The sequence below is a fragment of the Uloborus diversus genome, chromosome 1, assembly GCF_026930045.1.
Source record: "Uloborus diversus isolate 005 chromosome 1, Udiv.v.3.1, whole genome shotgun sequence".
NCBI classification, from domain to species: Eukaryota; Metazoa; Arthropoda; class Arachnida; order Araneae; family Uloboridae; genus Uloborus; species Uloborus diversus.
In genome coordinates, this window is record NC_072731.1 from 201,044,592 (window position 1) to 201,065,167 (window position 20,576).

Consider the following 20,576-nt stretch of genomic DNA (forward strand, 5'->3'; position numbering starts at 1 on the left):
TGTATATTACTATCCACAAGTCTAAAAATATTGAGGGGTGTTCCGTTATCTAGGAGAACCTTTTTTTTTACGTGTATTTTTGAACCTCTCTATGTACAAGGACACCCGTAGTCCAACAACAGTTGTGCTTGGCCCATTGGCGGATTTATCATGTCGCGAGTCCTCAAATTATTTAATCGGGCCCTAATTTCGGGCTTAGTTTGAGCTGGGATACTCTTCAAAATAACCCGCCAAGGTTATTCCCAAGACACTCTCCAGTTCGAAATGAGCGCCACAGTTGTGTTTCCGCGTGAGCAATCGCTCCTGCGCATGCGCGGCGCCCTATCCGCGCGTTCTCCGAAAGAGAAAGTGATTTCCTTCGGGAGAGCGGGCCACACTTCCCGGCCGAACATGACGAGCGTCGCCGTCAGAGGAAGAGGCTGCACCCATACGTAAGTTCCGCCGCATGCATTGCTTTCGCTTCCCTCGATCAGGATCTGCTTCACAAGAGCTGTTTGCCATGCTTGCTGCTCAGAAATTAGAAATAAATACATACATTAAAAAAGTATCCAGAGCTTTTTGAAACGTATTACGCAAAGCGTCAATCAAATTCCTGTAAATTAAATTAATTTATTTTATCAAAAGAGAAATTTTATCTTAGTAGGAACTTGATTTATTTTTTGCAGAAAACGTCTTTGTATATAATATGGAAATGTGATAAACCTAAATCGATAAAATTGTAAATCCTGTGGAGCCGTTTAAGAATTATAGGGGTCGAATTATTTCTCAGACTTAACAGGAAAATTCAGTGTAGCATGGCTTCTGAAAGATCTTTGTTCTGAAAGGACTAGTCTTCAAGGTGATTTGTTTTAGCCATTCGAGAGACCTGACATTTGGGATTTGTCTGACAGTGGTAACAAAAATTTTTTTTTTAAATGATGCGTCGAGCTCTTTGAAAGTGTAATTTATAAAGCATCAGTCAAATTAATGGAAAATAAGGTTATAGCCAAAAAATATCTTAACTAAATCAAAATATCCTTTGTAGCAATGTAAACTAAAAAGTAAAAAATAAAATATCTGAATATAAAGATTTTGTTCAATAGCGACAGGTTACTCCATCCCAAAGTATAACTTACTTTTTTGAATGAGCTTAAAAAAAATATAATAATAATAATTTTTTCGATAAAAAAATTGTCATAAATAATTGCTAAAATTTAAGGTCATAGACCTCTAAAGCGATTGTATTTAACACGGGCGGATTCTTTGGAGTTATCATTTAAAGTCCTTTGAATTTTCTATCAATTAACAGGAAGAATTAGGGGTTAAAAGTCGATAAGAATTCTGGATTATAAATACTCAAAGAAACCAAAAGATCCACATTAGTCAGTGTAGTTGATTTTAATGATGATGACGATTGATTATTATTCTAAAGCAGAGCCAGCAAATTGCATGCAAGAACAAAAAACCAAGACGTCGGAGTAAGAGGCTTTAAAATTCCAGGATGCCTCCGACTCCGAAACTCTACCAGTTCTGCGGAGTCAGACGAATTTTAGGTACAGAAACCGAAGTCGGAGACTTTGGAACTCCAGGATTCGGATTCCGTCATTGCCCCTCAGATTCCGACAGTCTTGTTGAAAAAGCTGCATAATCTGTATGTAAAGCAGTGATTTGTTTCAAAGTTGCTTGCGCTATAGTGGTGAAGTTATTGCTCGAAACAAATAAAGACAGAATACACAAAATACACCGCCAGCTGAGTCATTCCATCGGAGGACTACAGTTTCGTGCTTATTAGCACTCATCAGCCCGGGATAGGAAGTGACTGATCAGGAGGTGGAAGTCCCTCCTTCTGAGGTTTTCCACCTCCAGCTCAGTCACTTCCTATTCCGAACTGATGAGTGCTAATAAGCACGAAACGACAGTCCTCAGATGGAATGACTGAGCTGGCAGTGTATTTCATGTATTTCTGCCTTAGCCCTGGCTATATGTCGGTAACTTGCTGAAAAGACAGAATGTTTTTCGTGAGACATTTATCATCATTGATCCATCATTCTGTATAATTTTTAATTTCATGATCACCCACTTTAATGCTACCCAAAAATAATGTCACAGTTTGAAGAGGGTGGGAGATGGGGGCATGAAATTGATTTTGTGACATTGGGGAGGGAAGGGATAACAAACAGTGTGACATTGCGCATTTTTTATAAGAATATGTTTATGAGAAACAGCGTGACATGCGACAAGGGGGAGGGGGGGGTAAGGTGAAGAGTAAGAATTTTTAACAAAGCGGGGAGGAATCAAAATTGTTGAAAAATCATGTGACATCATCTTATGGACGGCCCTTTTGCTCTCAAGATTTTTTTGAACGAAACTCCTCAAAAAACTCTGTTAATTAAATTAATTTTTCGGGACGAGGAAGACTTTTCGATCATGCTGTTCATTTTTTTTCTTTTTCAGCGAAAATGATCGCATTCAAACCACAATCAGTCGTTAAATCCAAATCAAAAAAGCAAAATAAAAGTGAAGAAGTAAACAAGTAAGTGAAATAAACAAATAAATAAAAGGGAGGAAAAAGAAAAGTATTAATAAGCCTACAAAAGATAAATAAATACAAAAAGAACTAATTAAAATTGCAAAATAATTCATAATTCCCTCAGAATTTTAATCCTTTTGCGTCTTAAACAATACTGAAAACTCAAAACTTGCCTCTTGTGATTGTTCTCATTCTGGTTTAGTTTTTCATATCATATCAGCGTTTTATATGGAACCAGCTGATATTTCAGAAAGTGATAAGTGTTTCTGAAAATAATAAAAGTGTTTTATTCATTTCTAACACGTTTTTCTACATTTCAAAGTTATCTTGTTTTCTTTTTTCGGAGTATCATGCCGCTTAATAATGCTAATCTTGTGAACCTGATAAATGCATTCTTGTAAACTTCTCAAAAAGTTGTTTTTTCCAGGGATGTTCATTTTGTAAAAATTGGTGAGAATGACAATCATTTAAGCATGGCTACTTGCTACGACTATCGGCCTGGTCATAAAAAATCGCCTATAAGTTTGGCTAAAAAAGTGGGCTATTTCATCTGAGTGTTTTCAAGTGACCTAGTTTAAATTTAGTTGTCGAAAACCAATTTCGCTCATCGTCATATCCTTTAGTTTTTCCATTTTCAAAAGGCATGCTTAAAAGTAAAAATAATAGCATGGAGATTATTTGTAGATGACAAGTTAAAAAGATATTAGCCTCAGTATAAATTTGATTGTCAAACGTAACGTGAGACAATGAATAGAGTTTGATTGTCAAAAGAGGCTTGAGTTGTAAACTTGACAAATTTTTGCTTAAACAAAAAATCGTCAGGACGGCAATGTAGATGCGTTATTATTCAACGATCGGCTTTCAGCGACACTTGTGGAGAATTGAAAAACCTCTGTACTTTCCTCAATTTACACTCATTTTTCATTGATTGTTACACTCGATTAAATGCTAAGGGGGTAAGACATGTAAAAGTTTGATTGTTAATGATTACGGGAGAGCAGGGCATGTTGGAAATTTTTTTACTCTTTGGTCTGTAACTTAGTTGATTACAGATATTGGTTGACCCACTTGGGCTTATGTTATAGTTACGAATGTCAACTGAAACTTAAAATCAACAACTTAGTAAAAGGTCCATTTGCAAGCAAATAATGAACGTTGATGCAACAGTCGACAGACTGTTTCAACATGCCCCATCTTACTTTAAAATTAAGATACGGGTTTTTTAATACGGTAATGATGAATTGTGAAAATTTAAAACTTTGTTGAATAAATAGTCAGGTGTCGAAGTAATGTTACTTCACCTGCCTAAATGTTTGCATAATTCTAAAAAAAAGAAAAAAAACTGTTTGCGAATAATAAATACAAATTGGTTACCCCTAAAAATTGAGAACAAATAAATTATTCGCATTTTTTGGAGTCGCACGATTTTTGTAGAAATTTCCACCTTCCATTTCCCTCATTTTCTAACTAACAATAGTTCATTTTCTAAATAAGTCTAGTTGAAATAAGAAAGTAACTTTATTTGAAAATACAGTCGAATTCGCTTATAGCGAGCCCTGTTTAAACGAGGACTTTGATTTAGCGAGGAAATCAAAAAGATTTGATTGGTGCAATGTTAAGTCTATGCGAACAAAACTCGCTTTTAACGAGCATACCCCGCTTAAAGCGAGCAGTATTTTTGTAATTCATCAAATGCCTGTTGATTTCTTCCTCAGAAAACATTTTATTTATGGAAAAATTCCGTTAACTTTTTGAATTCAACCGAAAGTTAGAAATAAGACATAAATCATGAGTGATGACACGGCTCTTTTTTTTTAATTCGTGGAGTAGAGGAGTACCGTATTATACAAGAGAGAGGGAAAAAATGAAAGCGTCCATCATAACAACAAATGTGAATAATTTGAAGTTAAATAGCCGTCGACATTCTTCTAAAGTGCAGAAAAACTACAAACTGTTTAGAAGCTATGGATGCTAATGACGAGATTTTTCGGACCCCACGTTCCGCGAAAACAATAACAAGAGACAATAAGACAGTTCAAATAAAATTACCAGCTTCTTGGGCACTGTACACAAATATTAAAACAACAAAGCAAGTATGAAGATATTTTTATGATTTTTTTTCATGAACCCGTTTTTACGAGCACTCGGTTATAGCGAGAAATATCGTTGTCCCTTCGCGTCCGTTAAACGCGAGTTCGACTGTACTATAGTTTTCGTTTGAAAACAGTTGCGTTTTGAAAATTAATTTTTAGCATTAATTCGGTTGCTTTTGTCACAAGTTTATTTTTACTGTGTAAAAGAGGAAATGAATGATAATAGGAAATATTTAAAAAATGAAAGCATTGCCATTCAATTGCTTAATATACTGTATGATAGAAAATGAAAAGATGAAAAACTCGGACATTAATCCTTGCGATTTTAAAATAGTCCTTTGAATTAAAAATAAAAAATTGTAGATTACTAATGAATGTGACGAAGACTAAAAGAGGCTTTAATATTTGCACAAAGCTTAAAGCTATGAGTTAAGTAAACTTCTTAACTATTACTTATTTGTTTAGACGTAAATAATAGTTCCATTAAAAATAAAATTCTAACTTTAACTTAAACAATGGTTTCTCTTTTGTTTTTTCCTGTTTTTGCAAGTTTCAACCACAAAATTAATCCTAAATGCAAATGTTTTGGAAATGTTGAAGCTCTGCTAACGATTTAGCTTAGTCTGTGAGTTCGAAAGTAAAAGTTCCTAAAAGTATGGCTTAATATGTAGGTTAGCTAAATATGTCAACATTAAATTGAATAATTGACGAAATGCTGCGAGTAAAAAAGTGAAAATTTATTCTCATGATTGAAACAGTATGAAGCTTTATGGAAACCATTAAAAGAGTCTTCTTAAAAATTGCCGATGGATGACGCTATGTCGAAGGAAAACCATAATTCTCATTGCAATGTAAATTTATCCGAACTAAATAATGAAGAAAAGAAACCAACCATTTTTTCCACACAAAATATGGTCCCGGAAATGCAGATTTTCTTTCTATAAGTACTTCAGCAAAATAGTTCTTTTAAAAAGAGGTTTGTAGATTACTAAGACATTTTAAAGATCATTACTAAGATTTGTTCCCTCCCCCCCCAAATTGCGTGAAATGTTTTTGAAGATTTTCAAGATCACATATTCTGAAAGTGGCTTCCATATCATCCCATCACATACAGTTTTTTTTTTTTTTGTAAAACAAAAACACATATTTTTGGGGAAAATAATAATACTATATCATAACTAACTGAAATTAATGATGTAAAACTACGTAAAAATATTTGATGGAATTAATCTACAATATATTATAAGGAGCTAAATATAATAGATTGTAAATTCAATTTAAAATTTTTGATAAAATTTGTAAAGGAATTTAAATTTTTGGGAGAGCGGAAATTCCCAATTGCCGAATGGAACTCCAAATTTTGCCAAATGATAAAATACGGGTATTGACACATAAGTAGGAGAATGTAGGGCAAAGTAAAATATTTAAGATGACTGAGCCAAAATGAACAAATTATAAATTTGTTTTGAAAATTACAGTACATGAAGAAAGAACATTGTATTTTACAATATAAGTTACATTGAAACAGTATTTTAAATTTTTAGCAGCACATTAGAGCTTCAAAAGTGAAATAAAAAAAAGTGAAAAATTTTCACTTTTTTTTTCCTGAAGGCAAAGTGAAAAACAAAATATTTCAATTCGATTATAAAGAAACATTTCTGATCAAATGAATTCGTAAATGAAAACATGTATGAATAAATGAAAAGATGCTGAAACACTAAACGCATAATTAAATAAATTAATTAATTAATCGATGAAGAAAAATAAACGAGTGAGTAAAAAAATTGAATGAATACGAAAATGAGTGAATTACCAAATGAAGGAATGTAAAGGAATTAACTAATAAATAAATACGTAAGTGACTTAGTAAATGATTAAGTGAGTAAACATAAACTATTTTACTTTGCTCCGTCCACTTTGCCCCGCATGTACTTGATTAATTGTACAAAATATTTAAAATACAAATAAGCTTAATATTAAGTAAGTAAGTACTGCACCGAAAATTAGAAGGTCTCAATTCATATTTAAAATGTTAATAACAAAAACTTTATCATTTTATTATAACAGAAATAACTTCTGGCTCAAAATAAATTATTACAATATGAGTATCAATTTTTGAAATTTATATGTATTATCATATACTTTAATCTTAAAGCTGTATTTTCACCTGACTGGAATAGACTACATGTGGTACTACATAGTTAAAATATTGCCAAATAGATGGCGCTAAAAGCAAAGTAAATGTTTCACCATTTCACTTTGCTCCACATTCCCTTACATCTCACGAGAAAGGACATTCGGGCATTTATGTAAATATTGCATTTATGTCTCAAATTTGCCGAATCTTCAGACAAAATTTGCCGATTAAGGAAATTTTTGGTGGTCAATGACCTCTTGTGATCTCCCATCGGGGCGCTCTAACCAATCAAAAAATTGTATTGGCAAACAGCTGATTTTGGTTGTTTTATACTGCACTTAACATTTATATTTGGACAATCTTGACAGATTTCTCAACCTCTTTATACTCAACTCTTAGTAAACCATTGCGAAAATGCTTTCGCTATTGAATACGTTTTACGCCTATCTTCAGGTTGTTTCCCTAGTTCAATATTGAGTCTAGGTAAACTTTTTGTTTCGAGAAACACGTATTTAAATATCAATTTTCCGCGCTGTAAATCCAGAAATATGCCACGTTAAATGTCATCTTTATACGTAAAGGGCTAATCTCTGTCCGGATGTCCGGGGTAAACTTCAAAATTACTGGAGGGATTTTAACCATTTTTTCACCATAGATAGCTACATAATCGGGGAACAACTTAGGCTATAATTTATCGCTAAAAAACTTAGTTTAGAACGTCGTGATCGAAAACAGAAAATGTCATGTAATTTCCACATCAAATGATTAAAGATTAAACGCATTGTTTCGAAAATTCGTTGCCTTACAAAAGCAATATTGAAAGTAATCATAATGTAAACTTTGAATCAAGGCCTCCCTGCAGCAAGCATGACATTGCTTTCTTAGGAATTGCATCCTCATCTTTATACAGAAAGGGCTAATCTCTGTCCGCATGTCCGGGGTAAACTTAGAAACTACTGGAGGGATTTTAACCATTTTTTCACCATGGGCAGTTACATGATCTGGGAACAGCTTAGGCTATAATTTATCGCTAAAAAACTTAGTCTAAGAAGGTCGTGATCGAAAACAGTAAATGTCATGTGATTTCCACATCAAATAATTAAAGATTAAACACATTTTTTCGAAAATTCGTTGCCTAACAACAGCAATATTAAAAGTAATCATAATATAAATTTTGAAACAAGGCCTCTCTGGAGCAAGCATGACATTGCTTTCTTAGGAATTGCATCCTCATCTTTATCTTTATACATAAAGGGCTAATCTCTATCCGGATGTCCGGGGTAAACTTCAAAACTACTGGAGGGATTTTAACCATTTTTTCACCATAGATAGCTACATAATCGGGGAACAACTTAGGCTATAATTTATCACTAAAAAACTTAGTTTAAGAACGTCGTGATCGAAAACAGTAAATGTCATGTAATTTCCACATCAAATAATTAAAGATTAAACACATTTTTTCGAAAATTCGTTGCCTAACAACAGCAATATTAAAAGTAATCATAATGTAAATTTTGAATCAAGGCCTCTCTGGAGCAAGCATGACATTGCTTTCTTAGGAATTGCATCCTCATCTTTATACATAAAGGGCTAATCTCTGTCCGGATGTCCGGGGTAAACTTCAAAACTACTGGACGAATTTTAACCATTTTTTCACCATAGATAGATACATTATGAGGGAGCAACTTAGATTGTAATTTATTCCTTAAAAACTTAGTTGTAAAAAGTTATGGTGGAAAACAGTAAATTTCATATCATTTTCGCATTAAAACTTGCTTTGACGTTTAGTGAATGACAGTACTTTTTCATCGTATTTGTGCGAAGCTTTCTTTTTTATTCTTCTGAAATTACATTACACCACAAACTGCTTGAAGCCGGAAATTTACCCCAAAGAAAACTCGTGGAATGGAATGTTTTACCTTTTTCTTTAGTATTGGTAATCACCGCAAGGTAGCGTATTTGAGCTTTGAAGTTGCGAATATAAAACCCATTGTTACAAAAATTCGTTGCCTAACAACAGCAATAATAAAAGTAATCATAATGAAATTTTTGAATCAAGGCTTCTCCGGACTAGATATGAGTTTAAAGTCGTTTATCGTTTAAACATTTGGAAACTCTACTTTTTGCATCCTTAAAGAAACATAGTAGAAAGCGCACGGTTTTTTCAGTGATTTTTGTTTTTGTTAGTTCATATTTTGGAAATTCTTCAAATTTTTATATGCTTAAATTCGTGCTTTCGTTTCTAAATGAATATTCGTTCGTTCTTTATACTTATTGCTATTTTACTTTAATGGGTAAGGATGAAGCTCGATTTTTAATCACGTCAAAGTGATATGTTTTGAGTTCTTTCAATTAAAACAGGAAACGAAAGGAAGTAGCGATTGTTTCTTACATTTATTTCTGACCCAGGCAACGCCGGGTATTTTTGCTAGTTCTAGAATAAGCGAACTAGAATTCCGCATATCTCAGTACAGAACTAGGCCAAGCATGAATTACTCTATGTATCTAATTAGAAATTTCAAGATCACAATTTTTTTTAAAGTTGCCTTATTATTGAACTACAGAAGCGATGCGTCTTGTGCCCATTGATATTCAAAATCAGAAAAATGTTGAATTTTATAGTTTATCTAGAAGAAAATTGGGAAAGTTCTGAAAATTAAAAAATGAATACTAAGCAGATTAAAAATACGATGCAAAAATGACTCAATGTGATGACAAAAAAGTGTCTACGCCTATGCATATGCGTGCTATGCAGTAGTATCTTAACAAAGAGAATGACGTTTACAAACTAAAACACATTTAATGGTTTTGTTGACTTCTGAAATTTGAAACGAAGGTGACAGCCACTAAATGGAATGTGTAAAGTAGGGGTTCTCAAACTTTTAGACATTGCGACCCCCTTTTCAGACTAAGTATTTTGGCGGACCCCCCAACGTTTTAACTCAGTCTAAACCTTAAAATAATAACTAGAAACTACAGAAATGATTAAGTTTTATTTTTAGAAACACAAGTAACTAGTAAAATAAATTGGATTTTTGTCTCTTGAATTATTTTATGAGAGACAGCAGTAGACCTTACTGATTCTATAACAGTACTTTTTTGACATTTTTTGACCTAGTTTTGTGCTTTATTGTGTATTTGCTGTGTTTTTATTAAAATCACAGCAATAAATTAATTTTCTTTAAACTTTTCTTCCATATCTCGCGATCTCCCTGGACACATCCAACGATCAACCGTTCGAGAACCCCTGGTGTAAAGGAACGAAAATAACGATATAAGAGAGGCTTAGTGTGAAAGGGAGAACTTTTTAAATACTCGCAACTTATAACTTTGCTGCGAAACAATACAGAAAAGACAGTTTTACAGAGATAATCGAGAGCATTTTTGCGGATGTAATACTAGTTCAGTGGTGCTCAACCCTGTTTTACTCGAGGGCTACATCTCATATTAAGATGAATTTCGCGGGCCAGAACGATAATAACATTTCAAACTAATTCACATCTTTCTTTATAATGTGGGGCAAAATGGGAAAGGGAAGAAAATTACGAAGAAAGAATGCTGATCATCATTCAATGCTTTTTATTAATGTAAAGTTTGTATCTGCTTTCAGAATTATTTTCAGATTATTTGTCTCCAATTCTGTAATATTAGAGTTAGTCACTTGTATTTAAGAAACATAAATAGCAGGAAAGGAACAGAAAGTTCAGAGACGGTGAAATAGAAAGGGGTTGGAATAGCTGCCACATAGTTCTGGGACTGTTTCACAATTCTCTTTGGAATATTCCAGAACGTGATTTTCGACGAGTAACGTTCCCTAAAACAGCAGGCCACATGGATCAAGTTCGCGGGCCGCATATGGCCCTCGGGCTGTAGGTAGGTTGGACAACACTGCAACAGTGGAATAAGTTGTTCCGTGACTATTGTTAATCTTGGAATTCAATTATATATTGCGCTCAAACGTTCAATTTTAAACTAATACTTTTTTACGGAAACGGATGCTGTTTTAGCTTCTAGCTTCTCCTAAGTGTACATAATTTTTAAAAATCCATTTGCAAACGGTTGACTGCAAACGATGATTAAAAAATGTCTAAAACTTGCTCATCAGCGCCAGATCTTCAGTTTAAAATCAACTTCACCAAATGTAAAAACTATATTTTGGTTTAAGAATACGTGAAGAACATAAATTTTCCTCGTTTGTGAGCATTCGCCTCAAATTTTATGAAGACATACGATGAAACTGTTTTTAGATTTGTTTCTGACAGCCCCCATAAAGGCAATTACATTGAATGACGGCGAGGTACTGAAACGGGGCGTGGTGACATATATAAATCTTTTTATGAACCATAAATATAGATTAGTTTCAAGCCATCTGTATGCAATCGAAAGATGTGTTACTTTATCTGTTGAACATCAGAATTTAGGATAAATGGGAACTATGTTTGAACTGATCATTAGTCATTAGTTGACTGGAGATGGTGGTCCAAATAACGCGCGCCAAAAATTTAAGTTCTAGATCGTCTAAGTTCTATTTAATCGAAGAATGATGCAAGTATCTTTTTGATCAACATGTCAATTTGTGTCAAAAGCATCTTTAACACCCTATTTGACTTCGCTAAACATGTTTTTTATTGACAGATCATTCAGAAAGTTTGTTAAAATGTGTGATCATGACGACGAAAAGAAATTGTTAAGTAAAAGCTGTTGTCTCATATGGCAATTTGGTACGTGGTACATAATCGGACTATTCACATAGAAAATAAAGCAAGGACGAAATTAAATACCCATAAAAAATCTTAAACATACGAGGGCTGTTCAATAAATAATAAGACTAAATTTATAAAAAATACAGAACAACTTTAATCATCATAATTTACATGGATTTTTTCAGAATTACTTCTGCGGGACTAAATGCATTTATTCCAACGTTCTGTTCACTTCTTAAAAACTTGTGAACGTTAAGTTTGTGAGAGCTTATTCAAAACCGCCTCCGAAGAGTTTAGACATGCTTTGTTCCTTTCAAAATGTTTGCTTCGTAATGGTTTCTTAAGTTTTGGAAACAGCCGAAAATCACTATTGATTTCTGTGATTCCTCTTGATGATAAAAGCAGCAGTATTAATCAGTGTCTCTGTGATGGTCATTGAATGTTGTCTCTCACGTTCAATATCTTCCATATTTTGCCTGCGTCTTGTAAGCGCCCGCCAACAGGCTTCAATTCAATCACGTGATACTCAGGATAATAAGTCGATATGCGCCAGCTATCGGTTGTTTTTGTCAATATAGACAGCAGACATTTTTCATGTCACAGAACTTAACATTCCGATGAGTGGTTTGACGGCAGTAAAATTAAGTCTTATTACTTATTGAACAGCCTACGTACATAATCTGTTAAGTTTTCACCTAAACATCACAAAAATTAAAACTGGGACATGTAACGATTAATACAAACGACCTTGAGTGATTCGCTATCAATTTTCAGCCTAGATAACCCGAAGGAAAAACGTTTAATAATAATAATAACTACATGTTCTAGTATACTTGTTTCCTATTGAATAATGAGAGAGAATAGAGGCAGTGAAAAACGAAGGGATGTTGGTGGAATTTTTAAAGTTCTGAGTAAAACACGCTCTAAGTTCAAGGGTAGACTTTTAATGAAATTTTTTCTGAGACATGCTGTGTAGCAGCACCTAGCCCAGGGCTACAATTATAATCTCTTGTCCCAAAGTAGATTAAATTCTCCATGTGTGTGTGTTATTTTCTTGCTAGTTATCTCCATTGGGCTAATTATCTCCAATTTTTTAATTTTGGTACTTTCACCCCTTTGCTTCTACGTGCTTCAGTTTTACTAAATTGTATTTGAAGCACAAAATATGTTCAAAATAATAAAATATGTTCAATGATTTAAAATACTAGACGAAAAAATACTATTTAAATCAACGACCTATTGGTGAGAAAGATTCATCATTATTTCAGCTAAGGAGCGTTCAGAAGTTTCCACGGTTGATCATCTTTTGTAGCAACTGGAAAAAGAATGGTTCTTTCGTGAAATTGCCGCGAAGACAGCGGTTAAGAACCTTTTTACTGGCATGCTGCCATTTGGTTCTCGATTCTGAAGGCTTGCGTTCGTTTTCGTTCTTAGAAGCGTTTTTGTCACCTGTGAAAATAAGAAAAAGACCCCTCTTGGCTGCTGTTCTTGAGTCCTCCTGACTCAACATATAAGGGATGGGAAATTTCTCAGCCCATCGAGAGAGACTATAACTGGCTTTCGGACAAATTAATGTGTGTGTAACAGTCTGCAGGGTGATAAACTACTACTGAGTAATATTTTTTCAGGAAAAAATGCTATTTTGTGTGCTCAATAATACAAAAGGAACAAACGAATGAAAAAAGAAAAGGAAAGGAAGTAAAGGTTTTTTATTCTAATCAGTTGGATTGCGAACTATCGCACAGGATGGTGAAAACGCCAAAAAGTGCTTAGAAATGTCCCCCCCCCCCTTATATTCAACCAATCGAGGATTAATAAATTTGCGCAGGCCTACCTCTTAGGAAATCAAAACTGGAATTTTAGAGCTCTTCGTCTACCACAAAGCTACAGGGAGCCTTTAACGGTGAAGAACCATGAGTATGCGGGAGTTTCAAAAGAATTACTTTTAAGCAAATTTAAAAAAATTTCTTTGTTAAAGGCGGGCATATTTAATTTCTCTCGCATCCAACGATAGTAATAGGGCGAAAAAAATATCGGTTTTGATCAGCACCGAAAACTAGGGAGTTCAAGGTTATTTTTTCAAAGCACTCTATAAAAAAAGTCCTCTTATGTACTCTTTTAAATTAACATTAATTAGTCATCAATGGTCTGTAGAAACACCCTGAAAAAGAATTAGCTGCGTAAACCTGCGAACTTTTGATCCTGAGCCCACAAGAAAGATTTACAGCACATAGAGAGGAAATAACATCCAGGGCACCGGCGGGAATAGAACCTGTAACCTCCGGCATATGAAGCGAAGCTTCTACCATACAGGCACGGAGACCCCAGTTGCATAGTTTTGTTCTTTTATGAAGTAGCTCTTTGAAAGTCCTTGAATTTATATAAAACTTCGTTTTAAGACTTAAAACGCTACACTTATAGAAATCTAACAAATTCGTTGCCTTAAAATTTTGCACACCAAGAAATGTTGCGTTGTCAGAATGAAGCGAAATTTTACATATATAAGTGCAACATTGATGTCAGAAAATTATTTCAAAATGAAAGAAAAACGATTATTCGTTGCAAGAAAAGTTCCAAACGAATGAAGGTTTTAAGTACCCGATTGACCCACCTCTAACGGGAATGCATGCAGGTGGACTTTTCAGACAAAAAACTCTAGAACAATATTGTGCGCCATCTCATTCCGCAGTAACTGCAAACTCGCGTCTAACCCGCGAATTTCTATTTAACTTCGGCTTGCGTTATGGTACAATGAGTTACTTCAGTGGCAGTGTGTTACCTCAACGATAAGCTATAAATATTGACTAAGATGAAACAACACTTCTTGCCCAGGAGTGAAAACTTAAATAGTAGTTACATGCTCAACAAAGACTTTTTAACGCTGTAATCTTTCTCAAGTATACCACCCAAGAGGGAAAAAATAATTTTAAGTAATAATGATCTAAAAATAACTTTCACCGTTTCGGTAGTACAAAATTATCATCAACGAACTTTGCTTTACATGTGTGTATATAACATCTCTCCCCTCAGTCCAGTTAAGCTAATGCTTTTCCATTATCTCAAAATTTGTTCGTTAGCTTGCTTGCTTGCTTTTTATGTACAGGGTGAGCAAAAATGATGGAATCAATTTTAAAATATCATACTTTCGAAACGACTGCGTATATTGCAATAAGTAATACATGAATGCAAAGAGAAATATGTAGGGGAAAGGGCCATGTGTAAACACTTTTCCCATTTCTTCATTACTAGAATATCACCCGTCACGGTATGACGGGTGAAAATTGTTTCTACATTTGAACGAAGCAATTGCCAGTTTGGTAATATTTTTTGATAGTTGAAATTTTAACCCTAAACTCCAGTAGACAGCGTTCATTGTTGACCACTTTTCGTTTCTTCATTCCCCAAAAATAAGTCTTATCAGTAAAACAGTAAGTTACCGGATCCAGTTTATCCTTGTCAAAATAAAGCCTTGTCTAACATTAATTAAAAATATTATCAAATTATCAAGCCGTGGGGCGAGTTTCATTGTTGATGACGTCAGCGTTACTCGATCAGTGAATTCGCTGTTATATATATGAGGATTCCGGAATATAATCAATTTTTCAGAACAAAAGTGCCTAAATGATTGAATAGCCTTTTCTTGGTATCATGGAAGTTTTTGAGATTTTTTATTAAAGTTAAAAGTTTTTCCAATTTCTCTGCAGGTCGAATTAAAAATAAACATTAAAAAAATTGCAATGTTTTCTCTATTTGCATGAAAAAAAAAGTACTTAATTTCGTTTAAAATACCTTTTGAAAAGTAAAGCGTAATTTCTATTTATTTACTTATTTTTAAATCATGCACAACCAGCTCAATTGCAGAATTAAAGGGTGTATCATTCTTAATAAAGGCAAGGTTAATACGAAGAGTTAAATTAACAATGCAGGGATGCTGCTGTAATTAAGGTTATTATTTGGCGGGAGTATGAAGCTATAGCATTAATTATTTGTGCGGAAACCGTCTATTTTGATGGAAGCTTTTACGCAGTGTTTTTGATGTTCGGTAGTATTTGATGCTTTTAACATATCAGAATGTAAAAACACTTGATGTGTAACAATTGCATATCTTTCTAAAAACAGTTCTTGATTTCCAAATCTTTATCAGTGATTCAGTAATCACATTTTTTTGCTCACATTTTTACTTCATTTGGTACTACCAAAAAAGCTGCGTTTGACGCTCTTTTTTTTTTCGGCTTGATACTATTGTCGAATTATGTATTCGTTGCGTGAACAACTCGGAAAAAATGTTTTGTAATACATTGAGAGAGACTCGAGGGTCGGAAACTGGGGAAAAAAAGTGTCAACTAGTTCGACTAGCGTTGACAAGAGCTGATTTTTTCCCCCTTCTGAAAACAAATTCAGTTTGAAAAATATGTGTAATACACGTTAATTTAAAAGATCTGCTCAATTAACCAAACTGCATTTAGAGTCAAGTACTTACATGAAAAATAATAATTTACTAACTTTACTACAAGACCGAAAAAGAAGCATTTGTTTTATTTAAAAAAGAAAAAATTATCCCTGCATTTTGTTTTGTTGAATATGCAATGAATGCATTTCTCCCTCTTCGTTAGTAGCAGTTCGGTTTGACGTACTATGTAGGCCTCATGCAACGCTAGTGTGAAGTTTAAGAGCGAGTTTTTATGAGAACCGTACAAAAATGGAGTGTTCGGATATACACTATTTTTGATTTTGCTCAAATTTTTATGGTGTATTCTTTTGACGATTTTAGAAGACACGTATTTTTTCTTTTCCTCCAAAAAAATTTACGGGGACCTGTAAAAATTCGTAAAGTAGAGCCCGACGTAGAGATTTTTTCCAAATCAGCGTTTTTTAAAATGCGGTTATTTCTGTGTATTAAGCATCAACCAAAAAAATTCTTGTGTTGACAATATGACATTTAGTACCTAAATTGAAATATATCGTAAATTTTGTAGCTGACTTTCAGTGCAGCTTTTCAGGGGTCGCCAAACTTTGTCGAAATATATGAAAAAGTGCCTTGTTTGAGGCCCAATGTTTCCCTGCATTCATTCTCAACCATGGTTTTTGTACGTAATTTGAGTAAGAATATATATAAATTATTCAATATCGTCATTATTTGCATGGTTCTCTCTCAGCACTGCCAAAAAATGGCAGTTTTTGTATCGAAAAATGCGAAAAAGTGCAGTTTTCATGAGCCTTTATCTCAGTGCACCGAGGGTCAGTGTAGAACTGAATGCCTGCATTTCAAACTAGAGTATGTGTATTTTTACAAACAAGTGACAGAACTGTGTGCAAATTCTTTTCAAGAACACAATACGTATTTCAAAATAGTAAAACGAACTATTCAGTTTTCAATTTAGTCAACACACATATCCGGGTTTAAACTTTCCTCCAGGGAGTTACAGATACTGTTTAAAAAACTAGTATGATCAAAAACTTACCATAAAAGCGTTATAAACTTGCAAAATAGACTGATTATGCTTATTCGCATACTTTATAATATGATAACTAGAAGCAAAATGAAAGTAAAACATCTAAATATGATAAAAAAGGTACTTTTATGGGGCCTGTATCTCAGTGCAGTGAGGGTTAGTATAGAACTTGATGACTACATTTCAAACTAGAGTAAATGTCTTTTCACAAAAAAATGGTAACAAGTATTTATAAATATGGGCAATGGTTCTGCAGGCTCGTAAAATGCACTTTAATATGAGGAAATTGCATAAGAGTTAATGACGCATCCAGTTAGTTGTACTCAAGCTACAATGCTTTGTCTTGCAATTTTTTATTGTCCCACTAGTCAGTTAAGCAACTATACCCTTGTTTTATAATGTTATAGTATTGCTTTCTCTTAAGTAATAAAATATGACTTAGTAATTGTTTGCCATCATTAAAGCTTAGTCCAGAGAAAATAATTTTTGTCACTACACTGTAAAAAAAATTCGGAAACGTTTCTGAGTATATCGTGCAGCTGCGGTTCATGAAATTTTCGAAAACGTTTCTGAGTATTTCGGAATTATCTTTCTGTAATGTCCGGAAACGTGTCTGAGTATTTCGGAATCCTCTTTCCGTAATTTCCAGAAATGTTTCTGAGTATTCTGTGCAGCTGTGGTTCATGAAAGTTTCGAAAACGTTTCCGAGTATTTCGGAATTCTTAAAACAATTTTCAAAAACGTTTCCGAGAATTTCGGAATCCTTTTTCCGTGATTTTTTCTAAAATATAATTCTTTATTATAGTATTGCATACCATATCAGTTTCAATTCTTTCATATCTAAGAGCAATAATACAAGCAATTTTAGAATCATTCGTGGATTTCTTTTTTTTTTTTTTTTTTGGAATTTCTAATGACAAATAGCATGGTTAACAGCATAACATATGCACAGTTATAAGTTTTTGAAAAATTATGAAATAATCTACTAGTTTCACTCCTAATCACAAAATCGTCGGGGAATTGGAGTGGGGGTACCTTCTGAAAAGTGGGGATTGTTTGTTAAACAATCTTAAACTTCAGTTTTTCTCTCAATATTTTCAAGACAAAACTATCAACATATTGTATTTTTAATGCAGAACTTAAAAACATATCTTGTATCAAACTTGATAGCTTTTATCTTCGGATAAAATTTGACAGGACTTACCTACCCTTCGCGTTCCGGAATTCGTTCACCTCAAATCAATTTCTCTGACGAACAAAGGGTACCGAAAAGTACCAACAGAGAAATTGATGAATTTAAATATGACACCAAGTCCCCCTGCTGGAACTATTCGGGTTGATTCTTCTGTTCTTGCCCTTTCCAGCTCATCACAAATATAAATACTTATTCAAAATAGGTTACTGATTTTATTTTTACAGTGTGCGCAAAATGCATTATATATTTTATTTATTAAAACATTGAACTCTATTACATGATTATTCCATTTCATATATACGAGAATACCCCCCCCCACCATAAGAGTGATGGTGCACCCATAAAATGCTATGAAGCACCCCCCCCTCGAAAAAGCAACATCATATACATTATAAATCAAAGTATCATATACATTATAAATCAAAGTATCATATGAATTATAAGTCAAATACTTTAATATGGTGTAAAAATACAAAATTATTTTATTAAGTCTTTTTTTTTTTTTTTTTGCTTTTGGTAAAATTGAGGCTCGTAAAACGAAAAAAATGAAGACACTTTTAAATACATACATGTATTTATTTGTTAAATAAATTAATACACATTTAACTAATTTAAAGCGTTTCGCTAATGCAAATATTTAAAGAGATATCGTCATTTAGATAATACTGAAGCACTATGTTCCTAATTACAAGAGATAGTTTTTTTTTTTACTTCATACAATCTAGCTACACTGTTTACAAGAGAATGAAAACATGCAACCTTAAAGACGAACTATCAAACCTGACAATTTGCATATTATAACATTTAATTCATAATGCTTGATACATAAATGTTCAGCCAAATATTAACTGAGATTGACACATAAAAACAAAGTACACAATAACACTTATTTAAATTTTTTTATATGAACTAAATCTCTTTAAAGTAATAGAGTTGCAAAGCGACTTACCTATTCGTCGGTGGTGGTCTTTTGCAGGCTTTGGTCACCAAAAAGGTGATTTTTATGACAGAATAAAATTCTGCCAACAAAAATTACCCATTTGGTAGAAAGAAGAAAAGTATCCAAGAAAAAAGTAAATTACCTACACAAGTTATGCGACGCAATGAATTTACATGGCGTCCTCTATGCAGTTATTTGGTTTTTAATTTCAGTTTGTATTCCTTCCGCGAGCATGCGTCGAGAATTTGCACTTCGTACTTAAAAATAAGTGACATAGCTTCAAATTCAATCTCATGACGATACATAAGCAAGAAAATATAAGACTTTAAAATTATCTTCAGTGAATTCATGCGAGGAACAAAACTTCTACTAATCCCCTTGATGAGTGTTACTTCGCATACATGAGTCAGCACTTGTTTTCATTGCGTGCTTTCGAAAGTTTCAGTTTAGATTTGCTGCTGGACTATAAAATTGCCGTGTAATCTGCGCATGCGTCGACTCTTACTTTCTTGCTAAACGGGAAACGTTTCTGATTATAGCAGAAAACTGCGGAGGGCGTACGAATCTGTGTATTACGGAAAACTTTTTTGTATATTCAGAGAGTTTTCCGAGATTTTTTACAGTGTATAATGTACAGCCTAAAGGAATGTCAACGAACTATAATGTACAGTGTAGACGAAAAAATTAAAAATATACCTAAAACACCTTCAAAAAAGTGTTACAAATAACTTACGTTTTTACCGCAATAATAACAGTTTTTTTTTTTTTTTTTCACTTTGCTTCCAGTTATCACATTATAAAGTTAACTCTTATGCAACTTCCCCATCTTGAAATGCATTTTACGAGCCTGCAGAACCATTGCCCATAGTTATGTCACTTCTTTGTGAAAAGACATACACGATTAGTTTGAAGTGTAGACATCAAGTTCTATACTAACCCTCAGTGCACTGAGATACAAGCCCCTAAAAAGTACATTGTTTATCATATTTAGATGTTTTTCTTTCACTTTGCTTCTAGTTATCATATTATAAATAATGCGAATAAGCATAATTAGTCTATTTGCAAGTTTATAACTCTTTTATGGTAAGTTTTTGATTATACTAGTTTTTTAAACAGTATCTGGAAGTCCCGGGAGGAAAGTTTAAACCCGGATATGTTGACTAAATTGAAAACTGAATAGTTCATTTTACTGTTTTGAAATACGTATTATGTTCTTGAAAAGAATTTGCCCATAGTTCTGTCACTTGTTTGTGAAAATACACATACTCTAGTTTGAAATGCAGGCATCCAGTGCTACACTGACCCTCGGTGCACTGAGATAAAAGGCCATGAAAACTGCCCTTTTTATCATATTTTGATGACAAAACTGCTATTTTTCGCAGCAGTGAGCATTAACCACGCATTTAATGAGCCTATTTAATAATTTATATATATCACTACACAAATTGCTCGCAAAAACTATGGTTGAACCTCAGTGCATGGAACCAGGATGCCTCAAATATGACACAATTTCACTTTCTTCGGCACAGTTTAGCCACCCCTGCCA

General features: G+C 33.5%; 1 protein-coding gene across 1 annotated transcript in view; it reads left to right on the top strand.

Moving 5' to 3' along the window:
* The first annotated feature begins 372 nt into the window (after positions 1 to 372).
* LOC129234129 (four and a half LIM domains protein 2-like) overlaps positions 373 to 20,576 on the top strand; it is an 84,619-nt gene continuing 64,415 nt past the window's right edge. The window contains exon 1 of the mRNA XM_054868023.1: positions 373 to 431. Within this exon, the coding sequence (XP_054723998.1) occupies positions 391 to 431 (41 nt within the window). The 5' untranslated portion in view covers positions 373 to 390. The remainder of the gene's footprint in view (positions 432 to 20,576) is intronic.